Source organism: Motacilla alba, chromosome 4, assembly GCF_015832195.1.
Source record: "Motacilla alba alba isolate MOTALB_02 chromosome 4, Motacilla_alba_V1.0_pri, whole genome shotgun sequence".
NCBI lineage: Eukaryota > Metazoa > Chordata > Aves > Passeriformes > Motacillidae > Motacilla > Motacilla alba.
Genome location: NC_052019.1, coordinates 9,070,872 through 9,084,951, shown reverse-complemented (window position 1 = coordinate 9,084,951; position 14,080 = coordinate 9,070,872). Strand labels below are relative to the sequence as shown.

The following is a 14,080-nucleotide window of genomic DNA, read 5'->3' as shown; positions in this document are numbered from 1 at the left end:
AACAAGGAGCGCTTTGAGGGGTTCCCTGCAGTGCTGTCCGTGCACCGCAGCCAGCAGGGGCCCGTTAGCTGTGCCACATCCATCCCACTGATCTTACGTAAGGAGGAATTTAGAGCAAAATCCAGGCCGTGCTCATTGTGAGGCACAAATGAAAGGCAACTATTTTTTCCTCCTTTCAAGATCTTGTTTGTTTTAATTTGAAAAGACCGAAGGCTTTCACAAGAATTTACAGAAAATAGTTGATACTTTCACATTTTTCCTATAAAAATGACAGTATTCTTTTTACTTCTGCCAGATGGGATTAATAATTCTGATATATTTTAGAGGGCTCTGTTCTGTGAATACCTGCTAGGAAACAAACATGTTTTGCCTAGAGCACCATGAACTTCTAATAGGTTAAATAAGCACCACACACTAGTATCCACTCAGAATGCACAAGTTAGCAGTTTAAAAGTTATAATGCAGGCAGGATTTAAATCAGAGCAAAAAAGAGAAAGCAGTTATGTACAGTACAGGTTGCCTCCTGAAGCTGTAGTTTAGCCTGCCTGTGTATGGCAGACACACATTAATAAGAAACACCAGTTACAGTTCTTCACTACCACTGCCCTGCTTTTGGATTTGACTTTTCAGGAATTAACTGAAAACATTGCTGAGCTCTTCTCCCTGGGATCCAGTGGCAGGATGTGTGGGAATGGCTCAAAGCTGCACCAGAGGAGGTTCAGACTGGGCTTTGGGAAGCATTTCTTCACTGAGAGGGTGGTCAGATATTGAAATAGGCTTCCTTCTTACTGAGAGCTGGTCAAGGCCCCAGGCCTGTCAGTGTTCAAGAGGCATTAGGACAATTAGCTTTGACTTTTGGTCAGCCATGAATTGGGTCAGGCAGTTGGACTAGATGGTCACTGTAGGTCCCTTCCAAGTAAAAAATATTATATTCTATTCATTAGTTGGCCCAATTTTTAGAACAGGCACCATAGTGGACTGTCAGGTTTAGTCTATATTTTTTAAATTAAGTTTAAAAGATAGTTTTGAAGTCTTAAAAAAGGGATTAGAGATTCTTCAAATTAAAGAATAGGAAGCTACAGGCATTTAAACAGCATTCGCCAGCTGGCTTGAGCATTGAATAAATATAAATGGGTTTGTAACTCATTAAGCCAGGACTGCCATCCTTCCCAGTTTGTCAATATCCCATCATCCTTAATAAACAGATTAATGTGATGCTGGAATCAAGCAAACATCTGTTTATCTAGTTTGCTCAGGGCAATATTTTACCAGAATTCAGAAGATTCATAAATTCCACATTCAATTAAGCCAGCACACAACATGTAAATGCCCTGCTACTCTACTGGATGGATTTCAGTAGCATAACTAGAAAGCTTTAAAGATATATCTCTTGTGGCAAAACCTATTTATAGTTTAAGAACTCAGCAGCACCTCAACATTTAAAAAGTTTTTTTAAAATAATCACATTTACATCTATGCTCTCCCTTTATTTTTATATATATATACGTATACACTGTGGCTTAAGAGTTTAAAGCATAACATCAATACTGGTGTGTGTTTACAATTCCCATTATTTATGAAAATAAATGTTTATGGGGTTTTGGTTTGTTGTTTTGGTTTTTTTTCCCAACACAACAATGTGGACAAACATACAAACTAGGCCATAACTGAGTTAAAAAAACACTTAATTGATTTCAGCTATGCTTAAATAGAAAGAATATGATGAATGAAAGTTGAGAAGAGGTTGTATACTGACAACATTGTCATTCAACAGAACCTCCCCCAACCAAAGTCATCATGATACCAACTTCCAGTTATTCTCTAAAATAATCTTTGTATGTTTGTCCTGGAAAACTTTTACAACTAGAAGAGTTTGTCAAACACAATTCCCTGTTTAAAAGAACTGTCAGGTTTTAGAACTTTATCAGTAACATCACAGGTGTCTACAATATAGTTTGACTTTCACACCTATGACAAACACATTGACTTTTGGATATAACAGGACATACAAACATCCTTATTCCTTTAAAGTATAATCTGAAGGAGCCCTGCAGAGCTAGCCAAAACAGCTGTAGAAGTTGCTGCCACCAAGTACTTGCTGTTATTCCTTGGTTGGGATTTGAATTCCCTACAGTTAACACAAAACATAGGAGTAGTCCCATATCCATTTCCATGCAGAAGTCTGCTGGGTAAATTCAAGTCCATGTCAGTGGATTTTGCTCTGGAATAGATTAGGAACTCTTCCATTTCGTTACCAGGCCCCAGCTGTGTGGGCAGCAGCAAACTATTGGGGCAGAAACTCCCAGGGCTGTTTCAGCTATACCTGCCAGGCAACTTCAGACTATTCCTTTTTAAACTGAGGAATTGGACACACAGATATGGAAACACAGAAGGTGACTTTCACAGTCTCTCTCAAAGGGGGAGTGCGCTTTAACATGAGATCTGCAACTGCCTGGAATTACATGGAATTGAGAACTAAAAAACTCAACATCTCAACTGAAAAAGCCTGCTTTTTAAAAAAAAAGCAAAACCAAAAAACTTAGTAAACAAAGATGCAAGAGTGAAGCAAAGCACAAAAGCAGGTCAGAGTATGGAATGATACTTACTATGGTAACAGGTATTCTTTAGCATATCCATCTCCTGTTTGTAACGCAGCCACAAGAAGAAAAAAGCACAAGTAGAGAATCTATGCATTCATCACAGCCATTGTGTTACGTTAGAAGAATGGTTGCAACCATTCTTGTAGAAAACAGAATGAGATGAAGTAGTGAATGGCAGACTAACAGACAAGTGATATATCCAATGTACAAGGTAAAGGGAACAAGACAATAATTGGATTACACCTGATCAAGATTATAATTTTATCTTTTTTTTAGGGAATTATCAACTTTAGCAGCCTTGCTCTCATTTTAGTTAAAACTATGACATAAGGTAAGCAAATTTATATTCAAATTGAGTAGGAAAAATATTTACTGAGGTGTAATCCAAGTACAATAATGTTTAAGAAATGTGCAATCAGTGAAGAAGATTTACCAAAGTATTTAGATACGTGTCTGGTTCACCATCAGACACTATTTCATTTAGTAAGAGCAATTACCTCACAGAAAAATGTACAAAAAGGTAAATCAGTTGAGAAACACCAAGAGATGACAAGGCAATTCTGAAGATATGGAAATTTGTCTTGATATTAATGCACACTTCTTTATTATTGTAAACAAACCTGTTAGACTCACAGTTCAGTGGAGTATCTCGTAGGTAGTACAACAATGAATACAAGAAGTCATTGACTGGTATTAGCTCTAGTTCATATACTCCATGCATCAGTCACTAAGGATGCAGTTACTGGCTGCCCCGGCCCCCAGGGAGCAGAACGTACCTTCCTCTATTTTAATCGGCGTGCTGGGAGGAGTGCGAGCTGAACTGGGGTCAGGGGGGCTTTTCTCTTTCTGTGGCCTGCCATCTTCTGAAGGCTCTGCAGGGGCAGGCAAAGGGAAATTAAAAACACAAATAAAACCTCTCTGCATTTCAGAAAACACGTGTCCTTTTGCTCCATGCACAAAAGATACCAATACATTTTTCTGAATCAAAATTCTGCCAGGATATTAAATAATACCAAAACAAGCAAAAGAAAATTGAGTGATAGTTTCATACTAATGAAACTGTTTAAGTCACTGTTGTGCTCTGTAGGTCTTTTGGGAGGGTTTTTTTCCCTTTAAGCAGGCATAAATAATGAAATCCTTTAGAAATGGGTTTATGCTGCTGTTATAAAGAAAACTTGTGAGGAAAAGCCACAAGGAATATATAAACAAATAGGGAGGAGGGGATATGCTACCAGGCCTACACAAGGTAACACTCTTTTGCTTGCTTTGTATTGCTGAAATTTGGAGTAAACAAAATTGCATCCCGAAAGAAAAGAAGACTACACAGACAATCAGAAAAACATGCAGTAATTATATGATTCCAAACAGATTTCACAGTGGTTTGAGTATTTGTTATTAGTAAGGAGGGTTCCCCTTGCTTCCAGCTTTAAATAGCCCTAGATCCAAAGGAAAACATTAACAGAGTACACCATATATCAGGAACAACACAAAGAGTTGTTCCATCCAGTTCACCTACACAATTAAAGTGAAATCAGTCCCACAGATGAGAGTCAACTGACAGAATCTCCACATGGTGTAGATAAAGAGGTGGTTCCTTGGATTGCAAGCGCAGCTGTACCATGTTAGTAATACCTGAAGCCTCAGCCAAAAGGTCAGGATCAGACCTTAATGCTTTGATCACTGCAGTATGAAATTCCTTATGGGAGGACTTCTGCACATCTGGCTCTTCTCCATTTAGATGTGGGATGCTTTGCTGCATGGTCTGACAAGAAACCCATGCAGCAGCAAACTGAACATTATCTAAAGACTTAGACAGTGATGATACGTCACGATCCTGTAAAGTCTTCGTATCTGCTCCTTGAAAGGTGTTTGATCTCCCTTTCAAATCCAGAGATTTTTTATCTGACGTGTTTTGCTCACTGATGGTCTGATTTCTAAGCACTGCACTCTGTTCCCCAGCTGGTGTCTGTCTCAGTAACACAGTCTCTCCATATTTTGATACCTTATCTAAGAAGGATGTGGCATTGTTACTGAGAGAATAAAGGTATGCAGTTAAACAGGCATGACAGCACAGCATCCCACCCCACCCCACCCCACTCAGTACTTCATAAACCAAACACAAGGGCTCCTACATTGTGGTCCCAAAAAGCAGCTGCAGGGAACACACACTGCAAAAGAAACAGCACTTTGGATCCTTGCATCACTCAAACACAAAACCTCACAACAGATGAGCATTCTAAATATCATCCCTTAAAATTATTCAAAAGTAAAGCAGGAAAACCACTTCAGATGCAGCAAAGGCCTCTTTTTTATAGTACAAATCTGTCATAATTCTAGGATAATTGAAAAAGTCGTTTTTGGTAGAAGTCCCCACAAGATGTCACATTTCCAAGCAACAATCAATGTTATTCTGTATCTTCTCCATTCAATGTATTTCTCAAATCCACAAATTTCAGTGACTTAAAAACCTGCAGCACTGCTGCTATAAAGCACTACCATTCCCTGGCCTTAGCCTAGGCTCTAGGGCCAAGGGAAACAAAGCAGAACAAACCCAGTACCAAACACCTTTCTGATGGAAGCTTTCAACTTCCTACCAGCAGGAGTAACTGGCCCTACTGCTCAGTTTGTCTATAAGGACAATTTTAGAGTGAGATCTATGTATTTCACAGAACACACTTAAAACACTTAGATCACACATTTTATCTCTAATATACTTTGCAAATTTCTAATTCACACTGGAAAAACTGAAACATACAAAAGCTGGGTAATTTATCCATGGCCTTTGCAGGTGATCCACCTTCCAATGACTAAGAATCTTGCTGATACTACAGTCTATTGCAGAAAAAACACACAGAGAAACCAACCTTCTGGTCCCTTCTGCTTTCTTTCTACTTCTTTGCGATATTCTTCCAGTTCTCGATCCGTGAGTTTATTGAAGGGATTTGGTCCTGTTGTGCTCACTATGACTTTTGGTTGATATTCTTTCTCAATTATTGCCTTTGATGCAGTCACCAGTTCTCCCTGGCAAAAGAAAATTAAGATACATCTGCAATCAAGCAGTAACTTGCAGAACCATTAGAGGTGTAGAGGCTACAAAGCAACCAAAAACAAAACAAAAACATAACCTGGAAAATGCTACTTTTTCCTCATTTAGATAAAAAAAAAAATCTATTGCAGATTTTTTTTTTAATGTGATTCACAGGAGGTTAATATAAAGGAGAAAACAGGTCTCCACCAGGGAATATCCACCATTAAGCAGTAAATCAAACAGCAGCCAAACAGTCTAGCTGAATTATATTTGAAGTCACAAAAGTTTATCAAGTTTCTTTTTCTCACCACAAAAGAAACATGATACCAGGCCCACCTGCAAGGCAGTCTGGGCACAGAATACTTGTAAAGGGTCAAGAACTCAGCTCATGGGTATTTTTGTTTCTGTTTTGTTTTGATTTTTTATTATTATTATTTTGCTTTGGGTTTTTGTTTTGTTTAGTATTTTTTTAATAACAGAAAAGCTATTTCTTTCAGCTACTACATTACACCTAACAGATGTTATAGTAAAAAGCCATCTTGTATATGTTCTGTATACACCAGATTAAAAGCTTATTATAAGCCATTTAAATGTAATTAAGGTTAACTGTAATCAGATACAAGTTAGCATATTTACATGTATAACATTTGTCATATAAGCCAGATAAAAAGTTACACAAAAATATAATGAGCAATTCTAAGTACAGTAAGTTCCAGTGGACAAAAGCAGCTGCATCAGAAATATTCTAATGTTAAAGTTTTTCATTTTTCTTCTCTAATCCTATGGTAAAGGCTACAGCCACTGGATTTTCATTGTCTCAGGTACAGAAAATGCTTGCCTGGAGATAGTTGCTCTATCTCTCAAATGACTTGTCTAAGCATTTGGTTTTTTCCACTGGATATACAGGAACTCTGACACTAGTTTGGTAACAACTGATGTGTGACCTGTGCCCCGTGTCATGGTGACACCCAAACTGTCTTCATTATCAAAAAAGAGAGATATTTGAACTCCATTATCCAATAGGTATGGGCTACTGATTGACCCATACTGATGACCCAAGTCATCTCCATATTCAATTGCCTGTACCAATATTTAGAAGAAAGCATTAGAAAGCACAGTTCAAAAATATGCAGTGCCTAAAGAGAGACAACCATTCCATCCCATGTCCACAGTTCACGGACAAGCACAGGATGGCCACTGTAAAACTGATGATGCAAATAGACAGAATGCTCTTCCGGATGGCAAGAGCTGCTTTGGACAAGTTGTCAGCACGAAAGAGGTGACAGACAAGGATGTCTGGATGGAAGGAGGACAAGAGCAGTTCTGAAAGCCCGATGAGAGATCTCCAGAAATCTGGTCTAGCGCAATCCAGGGAGGTAAGATGGATGTAAGAATCTATGCTGCTCTTCAGGAAGCAAACACCAGAGAACAAACAGCCTAACAATAGATTTTCACTGCAAGAAAGGAAAGTTCCTGAAATGAACTGCAGGAGAGAAACATCTCTAAAATATTACAGATAATTTCTATTTCTTCATAAAATAAGAGGAAAATTCATTCTATATGCAGAATATCAGTAAAATATCAAAAGCCTCTTCTCAACTATATCCATGAAGCATTGATTTGACAGCAACAGCTTTTCTCAGAAGATAATGCATAAGAGGGTCAGAGAAACATCAGCCTTTGTACAAATCCTATTTGTTTTATAGAAAATATAAAACATCACTAAAACTACAGGTCTCAGCTTTTATTGATGGCAAAAAACTGATGCGCATGGAAGTTTTATATTTCCCTTTCTGTCTTTGCCCACACTTCAAACTAAGTCCATAGTTTTAACTGGAACTCAGCATAAGTGGCAGGACCTTGCAAAGCACTGATCTCAGGCAGAGTTCCCAGCAAACTCTAGAAACAAGAGAGCAACAAGACACGCAGTACCCATTAGTATCCCTGGAATTTCTAAGAATCTCTTTGAATGTTGCAAATTAAATCCAGAATCACTGGGTAGAACAACTTCTAATGAAACAGAATGTTACTGAATGCCTGTAGATTTAATGGTGACAAACAGCAAGACAGGCAGTTTGCAGATGCCTGGTGCACTGGCATGACGTGTTCTCCTACTTAGGAGAGTACCTTTGTTATATACTGGGAATGAAAGCAGCAAATCAAGCTTATCGTATTTACTAGACTGAAAAAAAAAAGAAACCAAAATTAAACCCTCACAAAAAACACCCACAATCAATCCAAACAGTATTTGTACTTGCAGAGTAGCTTTGACCCAGGAGAAGCAGCATTGAAAAGATCAGAGGCAACAACATTGGATCATAAAAGCAGAAAAATTATACAAGAGATCAGAAAGGAAAACTTTTATTTTATTTAACTTTTATTTTATTTTTAAAAACTTTTTTTTATCCAGTTTTATTCAGTATCAATAATATGGAAGCTGTTCAAAGGTCACCAATGAAAATGATACTGGTAGAGGTACTGAGTCTATGTGGGAAATAAATTATTGTAATATGTTAAGTTCTGCAATATGGTTACTCTATACCAGTATGATTACTCTAAATCATCATTACTTCTAAATCAACAAGCAGATGTGTTTCACTTCACGGAACAGGCCACAGAGAAGCCTTCTAAGAATTCAAATAAAAATATACAACACAAAATGAAACATGGGACAGAAAGAAAAAACAAGTATAAAGGACTAAAAAGACAGTACAGAACATATTTCCAATTGTTAAATGTGACACTAAAATAGACAAGATTTTGCAGAGCAAAGCAAAACCTGACCATGCCATTCAGAGATTGCTAAGACTGTTCAGAAAAACTGAACAAGAAAATTGGTCTGGAGTTACTTCCAGTATTAAAGAGCCCGTAGAGAGGGAATAAATCCCCATAAACTCACACTCTGTTTCATCATTAGATGAGGTGAAAAAAAATAATGTTCTAGTGATCTCATTGGGATTAGGTTGATCCTAGTATTACTTTGATGATGATTCCAGAAGTATTTAGATGACTATTTGAAATTTGATCACATGTGTATGCACTCAAATATCAACAGCATTTTCTCCACTGTAAGAAACACTGGATAGAATATATCAATGAAGAGAATGCATTTTCACTCTGTAAGGGCATATACTCCCACAGACACAAAGGGAAAGCCATTAATAGCTAATGATGTGCAATATACCTTCATATTAAACATGGACTTCATACTTCCTACATGAAAATTTAGATAATCAAGTAATTTTGTAACTTCTAGACCAAACCTGGCTTTTAGAGAAAAATTCAAAACTGATCATTATTTAACAGGCAAGCACTTCTCCTTGTTCTCAGGGATAAATATGACCAAAACTGGCACTTTATATATGTCAATTCTTCTTTCAATCAGACAGGAGGTTCATAATAATGGTCTAAGTTAACAACTGCTCCTAACACAATCTGACATTAATGCAGTGCCTTTATCCAAAACACCAAGATTCTGGAGGTACTGTTCATGTAGAAGTCACCACTGAAACTCAGTGCCACCTCTGGGGCAGCACTAAGAGGGTCTGGATTAAGAACAAAGACACAGAATTTCCATTCTAAAGGAAGAGACCCAAAATGGGTGACTCCCATTTAAAATCACTGAAAATTCATGTGAATTGATTTTCTTATGAGACTGCAGAATGGTTGTTGGTAAGAATAACCAACATTCTCTGTCAATCAGCCAAGACTGCAGCAGAAGCTTGGTTAACCAAGTCTGACCAGGAATAAAATTACATGATGCACAAGGAGGTTGTGTTGCAACATGGCCAGGACTTCTCAGAACATGGATGAAGCAAGCAACAAGGCAAGATGGAGTATTCACTGCTGCAGCCATAGGCACAGGAGCTCAAAGCAGTACATGCATACTGTACACAAGGAGGCATTTCTTCATCCAAAATAGTGTGCATTGATATTTGATATAAATCTCAACGTTAATTGAAAATATAATACATTGTGTTACTGCAATTACCTGAAACTTTTTACATGAACTGTCATTCAATTGTCTGGTACCTGAAAAGTCCCTAAGTCCTTGATGTACAGGATTCTTCATTGAAATTTTCAGGTGAGGTTTGTGTGGGCATCATAAGATTGCTTACACTTCCTTTGTTCCACAAAACACAATTGCTTTATGGCAGAATCTTTCAAGGAAATTTCTCTGGTGGTTGTCTTTTCTTGCTGTTATTTTTGGGTTCATTGGATTTTCTGGTTTGGGTGACATGTTTTTAGAAGGAGATTGTTTGGTTTGGGGCTTTTTTGTTTGTTTTGGTTTTGTTTCTTGGGTTGTTATTTTTTTTCCCCAAACAGGAAATTATTAACCATTCAGGTCACAATATTTGTTAAAATAATAAAGATTATGAAATAGGCCACTTCTATTTCATAATTACTCCTGTAATTTACATTGTGATCTAATTTTACACACTATTTCAGGCAGAAAGCACTTTCATGACACCACAAAAAAATGAAACCATTTGGACATCTAAACCCTAACCGGATACTACTAGACAAAATCACATAACCAATAGACCATTTGCTGGTTCTCTGCCATCTGTGAAAATGCATGTAAACTATCTGACTACTTCTTTAGAAAAGCTGTGTCATTGTTTGAACATAATACTTGAAATATATCGCCATTAAAAAAAGACCTGTGCTGTGATAATTATCATAAAAGTAATTTTTCACTTTGAAGGTACTGTTAAGCGGAAGATAAAAGCCATACACTGCCTGAAAGAATTTGGCTTTATTTTACTTTTTGTCTTAAACTCAGAAATGCTGTTTTATTATTTTTCCTTTCAGAATATGGACAAAACAAATTGCAATGTGAAAAACATGACCATCATATTCTCAGTAAGATTCAAGTATCTATAACACCAACTGGCTCATTACACTTTAGAAAGAGTTATAAAACCACAAGGTTTCCAACAAGGGTGTAATTCGAAGTATTCTGTGTTTTTTTCCATGCAAAAGCAATTTTAACAATGAGGTGTTTAGGCACAACCTAAAACCAAGATTTAAGAATCTTTTAGGTAAAACAGTGGAGCAGAGGAGGCACTGATGCTTATTTACACACTGTGCTTCCACACTAGACATGCTCTAAGAAACATTATTTGCAGTGTGCAGCCGCTCCATTCAGTCAGCCCCAAGGACTGCCCACCCCAACACGGCCACACCTCTTGAACTTATTCTGTATTTAATGGATATTATGCAAACACAAACATGACAACAAGTGTGAAAGCCAATCGATTTTGCACATGTGGGGCATTACTTAGCAACTCTTGTAGCTAACTGCAGGAAGTATGAAGGAAGCCAGGTGTCCAGTGCTCTGGGATCAAGAGTTGACAGTGTTTGTCACATAACACACAGAGTATCCTGAGAATTACACTGATGTAATCAGGCCGAGATTAAGCTAACTCTAAATTCACTCAAATTAGAATAATTCAACACTAACAGTGTGCATAAAGAAATCCTCTATATGCAGGACCTGATCAGCACCTTAACATCAAAAGTGTTTCCTCACCAGCTTCTACAGACAAAGATGAAGACCCTGAAGACAGTCTTAACAGAGTAAAGTAACTGTTTGCATCATCGCATGTACATAACTTGAAGACCCATCTATTTTCATTTTTTAAAGTATTCTAGCCAAATAATTTCTTACAGAGGAAAAAGGTCAGGGTAAGGAGAGGTTAAATGAAGGGTGAACAACAGTATTTAGAGCAGTATGACAGGGCAGTACCTTTCTAACAGACAGAGATTTAGCGGGACTAAAGGCCTGCTCTGTGAGATCGAGCCCTTCAATAGATTCCGTACAGTCTGAGAGGGGAGCATCCTGCAACAGTAAATTGAGTAAACAGAGCAAACCGAGCCTGGGCTTTACAACATCAACCGAAAGCATTGTGATGCTTGCTAAAAACATGCAAAGAAACACTAACTGCTAGATGAAATTGCATATGACAATGAATTGACATGCACACATATGACACCCAACATGAATAATGCTGTGGTCATGATAAGACTTGCCAATCTTTAAAAAGTATTATCAGAAAATACTTATCTGGGGCAGTTGAAAGCACTTGGATATAAAAAGCTTTATTCAGCTACACAGTATAACTGTACAGCTCTAATTCTTACTTTACTTGAAGCTATGATTTATAGTCTTTTGTATATCCAGATATATTGCCTTTAAGTTTCATTGATGTAATAGCTTTTTTCCCAAACTGCTCTTCAAATAAAATATTATGAAGCATGAAACCCCATATTTAACACAAAACGCTACTGCCCCACAGTGAGCCTGGTATGCCCAGTATTAATCCTTCAAGATACATCAACTCAGAAATCAAACAAACAAAAAGCTGTCACAAAGCCCAACTAGTTTTGAACAAGAATATAACCCATATAAATAAGGCTTCTGAATTTCATGCATTACATTCAGCAAAAAAACCAAGAAGCATCCTCCACACACATGCTTGGGCCACATGGCTGAAGCCTCTAGATTTCTGACCCTGAGCACTCTTGCAAAGACAATGGTATTACCTCTAAGACTTACCTTATAAACAGTTACTCTCTGCCAATCAAAGAATAATTTCATAGTGATATATTAGGTGAAAGCAGAGGATATTATAGATTAAGCTAATAGTTTTAGGAATTGAATACTCTCACCTGTACAAGGCTCCTGTCCACAACTACCCCAGAAAGAACCTGTGACTGAGGGCCTGCTGTTTTAATATCCTGCAAATTTTGCTCTCGGATCTGTAAAGGAAAGCAGCAGAATGAACAACAATCACATGAAAAACAGAGAAAAGTTGATCACATTTTTGTGTTTGAAAAAGGGGTGAGTGAACCTGCCAACAGGCAACAACCAGGGCTAACTGGTGTGGCCACAGGGCTGTCAAATGAAGCTGAGCTTATAAACACCACTTGAATATAAATGTTCAGGTTCCTGGCTGTTTCCTCACATTTCTTAGAATTTAGTCTTTAAGTACCATAGAAGGTGTTGTCCTTTGCTTTTTAGTACTAGGCCACGGCAAAACAGGTAACAGACAACTCCAGTTTGAAAAAGTGAGGAAAAATAGAAATACTGCCTCTGTACTTTTCTGTCTATTCTACCTGACCAGTCAGTTGCAGGATTCTGTTATTAGCAATTAGTTACTGATATGGCACCACAATAGCATCTCCTTATGGAACTTACTGTAAAACACTGCACAACTTTCCATTTTTGCATCTAGGCAGGATAATATCCTCAAAAGGACATATAAATAACTTCTCTGTGGATAAATTGACACTCTGGAGTTCTCAAGAACACCCCTTTTGCTGCATCCTAAATACCTCTCAATTATTTCAATACAGAGGATGGGGACAGAAATCAGATATTTAAACCTAGGTATTATCTATTTAAATTAGATATCCTTCAGTGATAAAGAATTCATAACAACTGACTCAAAACTTATTTCTAAAATATTCTGGTTCTCGTTCCAAGATAAATTAAGAAAAGCATGCATCTTAAAAGACCTCTACTTTACAACTAAAAAGGACATGGACTTTATAAAAAATACATGCATACAAATACACAAGCAAGAAGTATTATTAATACTTGGTATCTCCGAAAGCACAAGGCTCCCCCATCTTTTTCAGTTGTTTTTAATCTACTACTCTTCTCATCATTGAGAAAGTATAAAATTTGAAGACTTATTCTCTTAGTCACTTCATTCAAGTTTTTAATAAAGCAATATTTGTGTTTGAAACACACAGAAACTGCTTAGAAATTTCACGGTAATTCTCATTTCAGGTGGTTATTATTTTACAGTGCCAAGCATAAGTTCTGTCAGCCATATACAAATTATTTTAGATTCCTGCTAGTATCCCTGCACACAGCCTTTCTTTGACAGAATGCTAACTCCCATGTACCATGTGGCCATCAGTTAGAGGTATCAAAACAATCCAGAACAAGTTAAATATTAACAAGATACCAGGCCATATTTTATACTGTAAAAGACAAAGTGAAAAAACCCCAATCCATTCAGTGCTTTCCTGTTGGTAGATTGGACAAGAAGATCTGAAATTCAAAACCAGGAAAATTAACTGCAAGCTCATTTAAAAAAGATTAACTTGCAGTTCCAAAGATAAAAAAAAAAAGTCTGCAATAATCTCAGCATAGTAAAATACAGTACACTGAAATATGGAGAGAGATCTATAGACTACTTTGTCTAGGCCACAAAAGTTCAACTGGTATTACCAAAACAGGAAAACAGGTCACTAATGTAAAACTATGATCTCAGGGTACAGAATTACTACCATCAACTCAGAACTGGCTGTTTCAGAGGTACCCAGCAACTGGGCTAAGAAAAATTAGTCTTAGAAAAACGCCTTCATATAGTGAACAGAAATAACAACTTTTTCCAAGAGGAGTTCAGGACACTTGGGAATTGGTTCATTATTT

At 37.2% G+C, this 14,080-nt stretch overlaps 1 protein-coding gene across 19 annotated transcripts in view; it reads right to left on the bottom strand.

Moving 5' to 3' along the window:
• The window catches only part of ADD1 (adducin 1), a 62,755-nt gene that overhangs the window by 3,265 nt on the left and 45,410 nt on the right, over positions 1 to 14,080 (bottom strand). For 7 of the 19 annotated variants that reach the window (XM_038136708.1, XM_038136704.1, XM_038136711.1 and 4 more), the window contains 5 exons: positions 12,304 to 12,393; positions 11,381 to 11,473; positions 5,465 to 5,621; positions 4,233 to 4,607; positions 3,377 to 3,472 (listed from right to left, as the gene is read on the bottom strand). In XM_038136708.1, the coding sequence (XP_037992636.1) occupies positions 3,377 to 3,472; positions 4,233 to 4,607; positions 5,465 to 5,621; positions 11,381 to 11,473; positions 12,304 to 12,393 (811 nt within the window). Of the gene's footprint in view, positions 1 to 2,605; positions 2,641 to 3,376; positions 3,473 to 4,232; positions 4,608 to 5,464; positions 5,622 to 11,380; positions 11,474 to 12,303; positions 12,394 to 14,080 lie in introns of those variants that run through there. The other 12 variants (XM_038136719.1, XM_038136721.1, XM_038136710.1 and 9 more) reach the window with 8 other exon arrangements.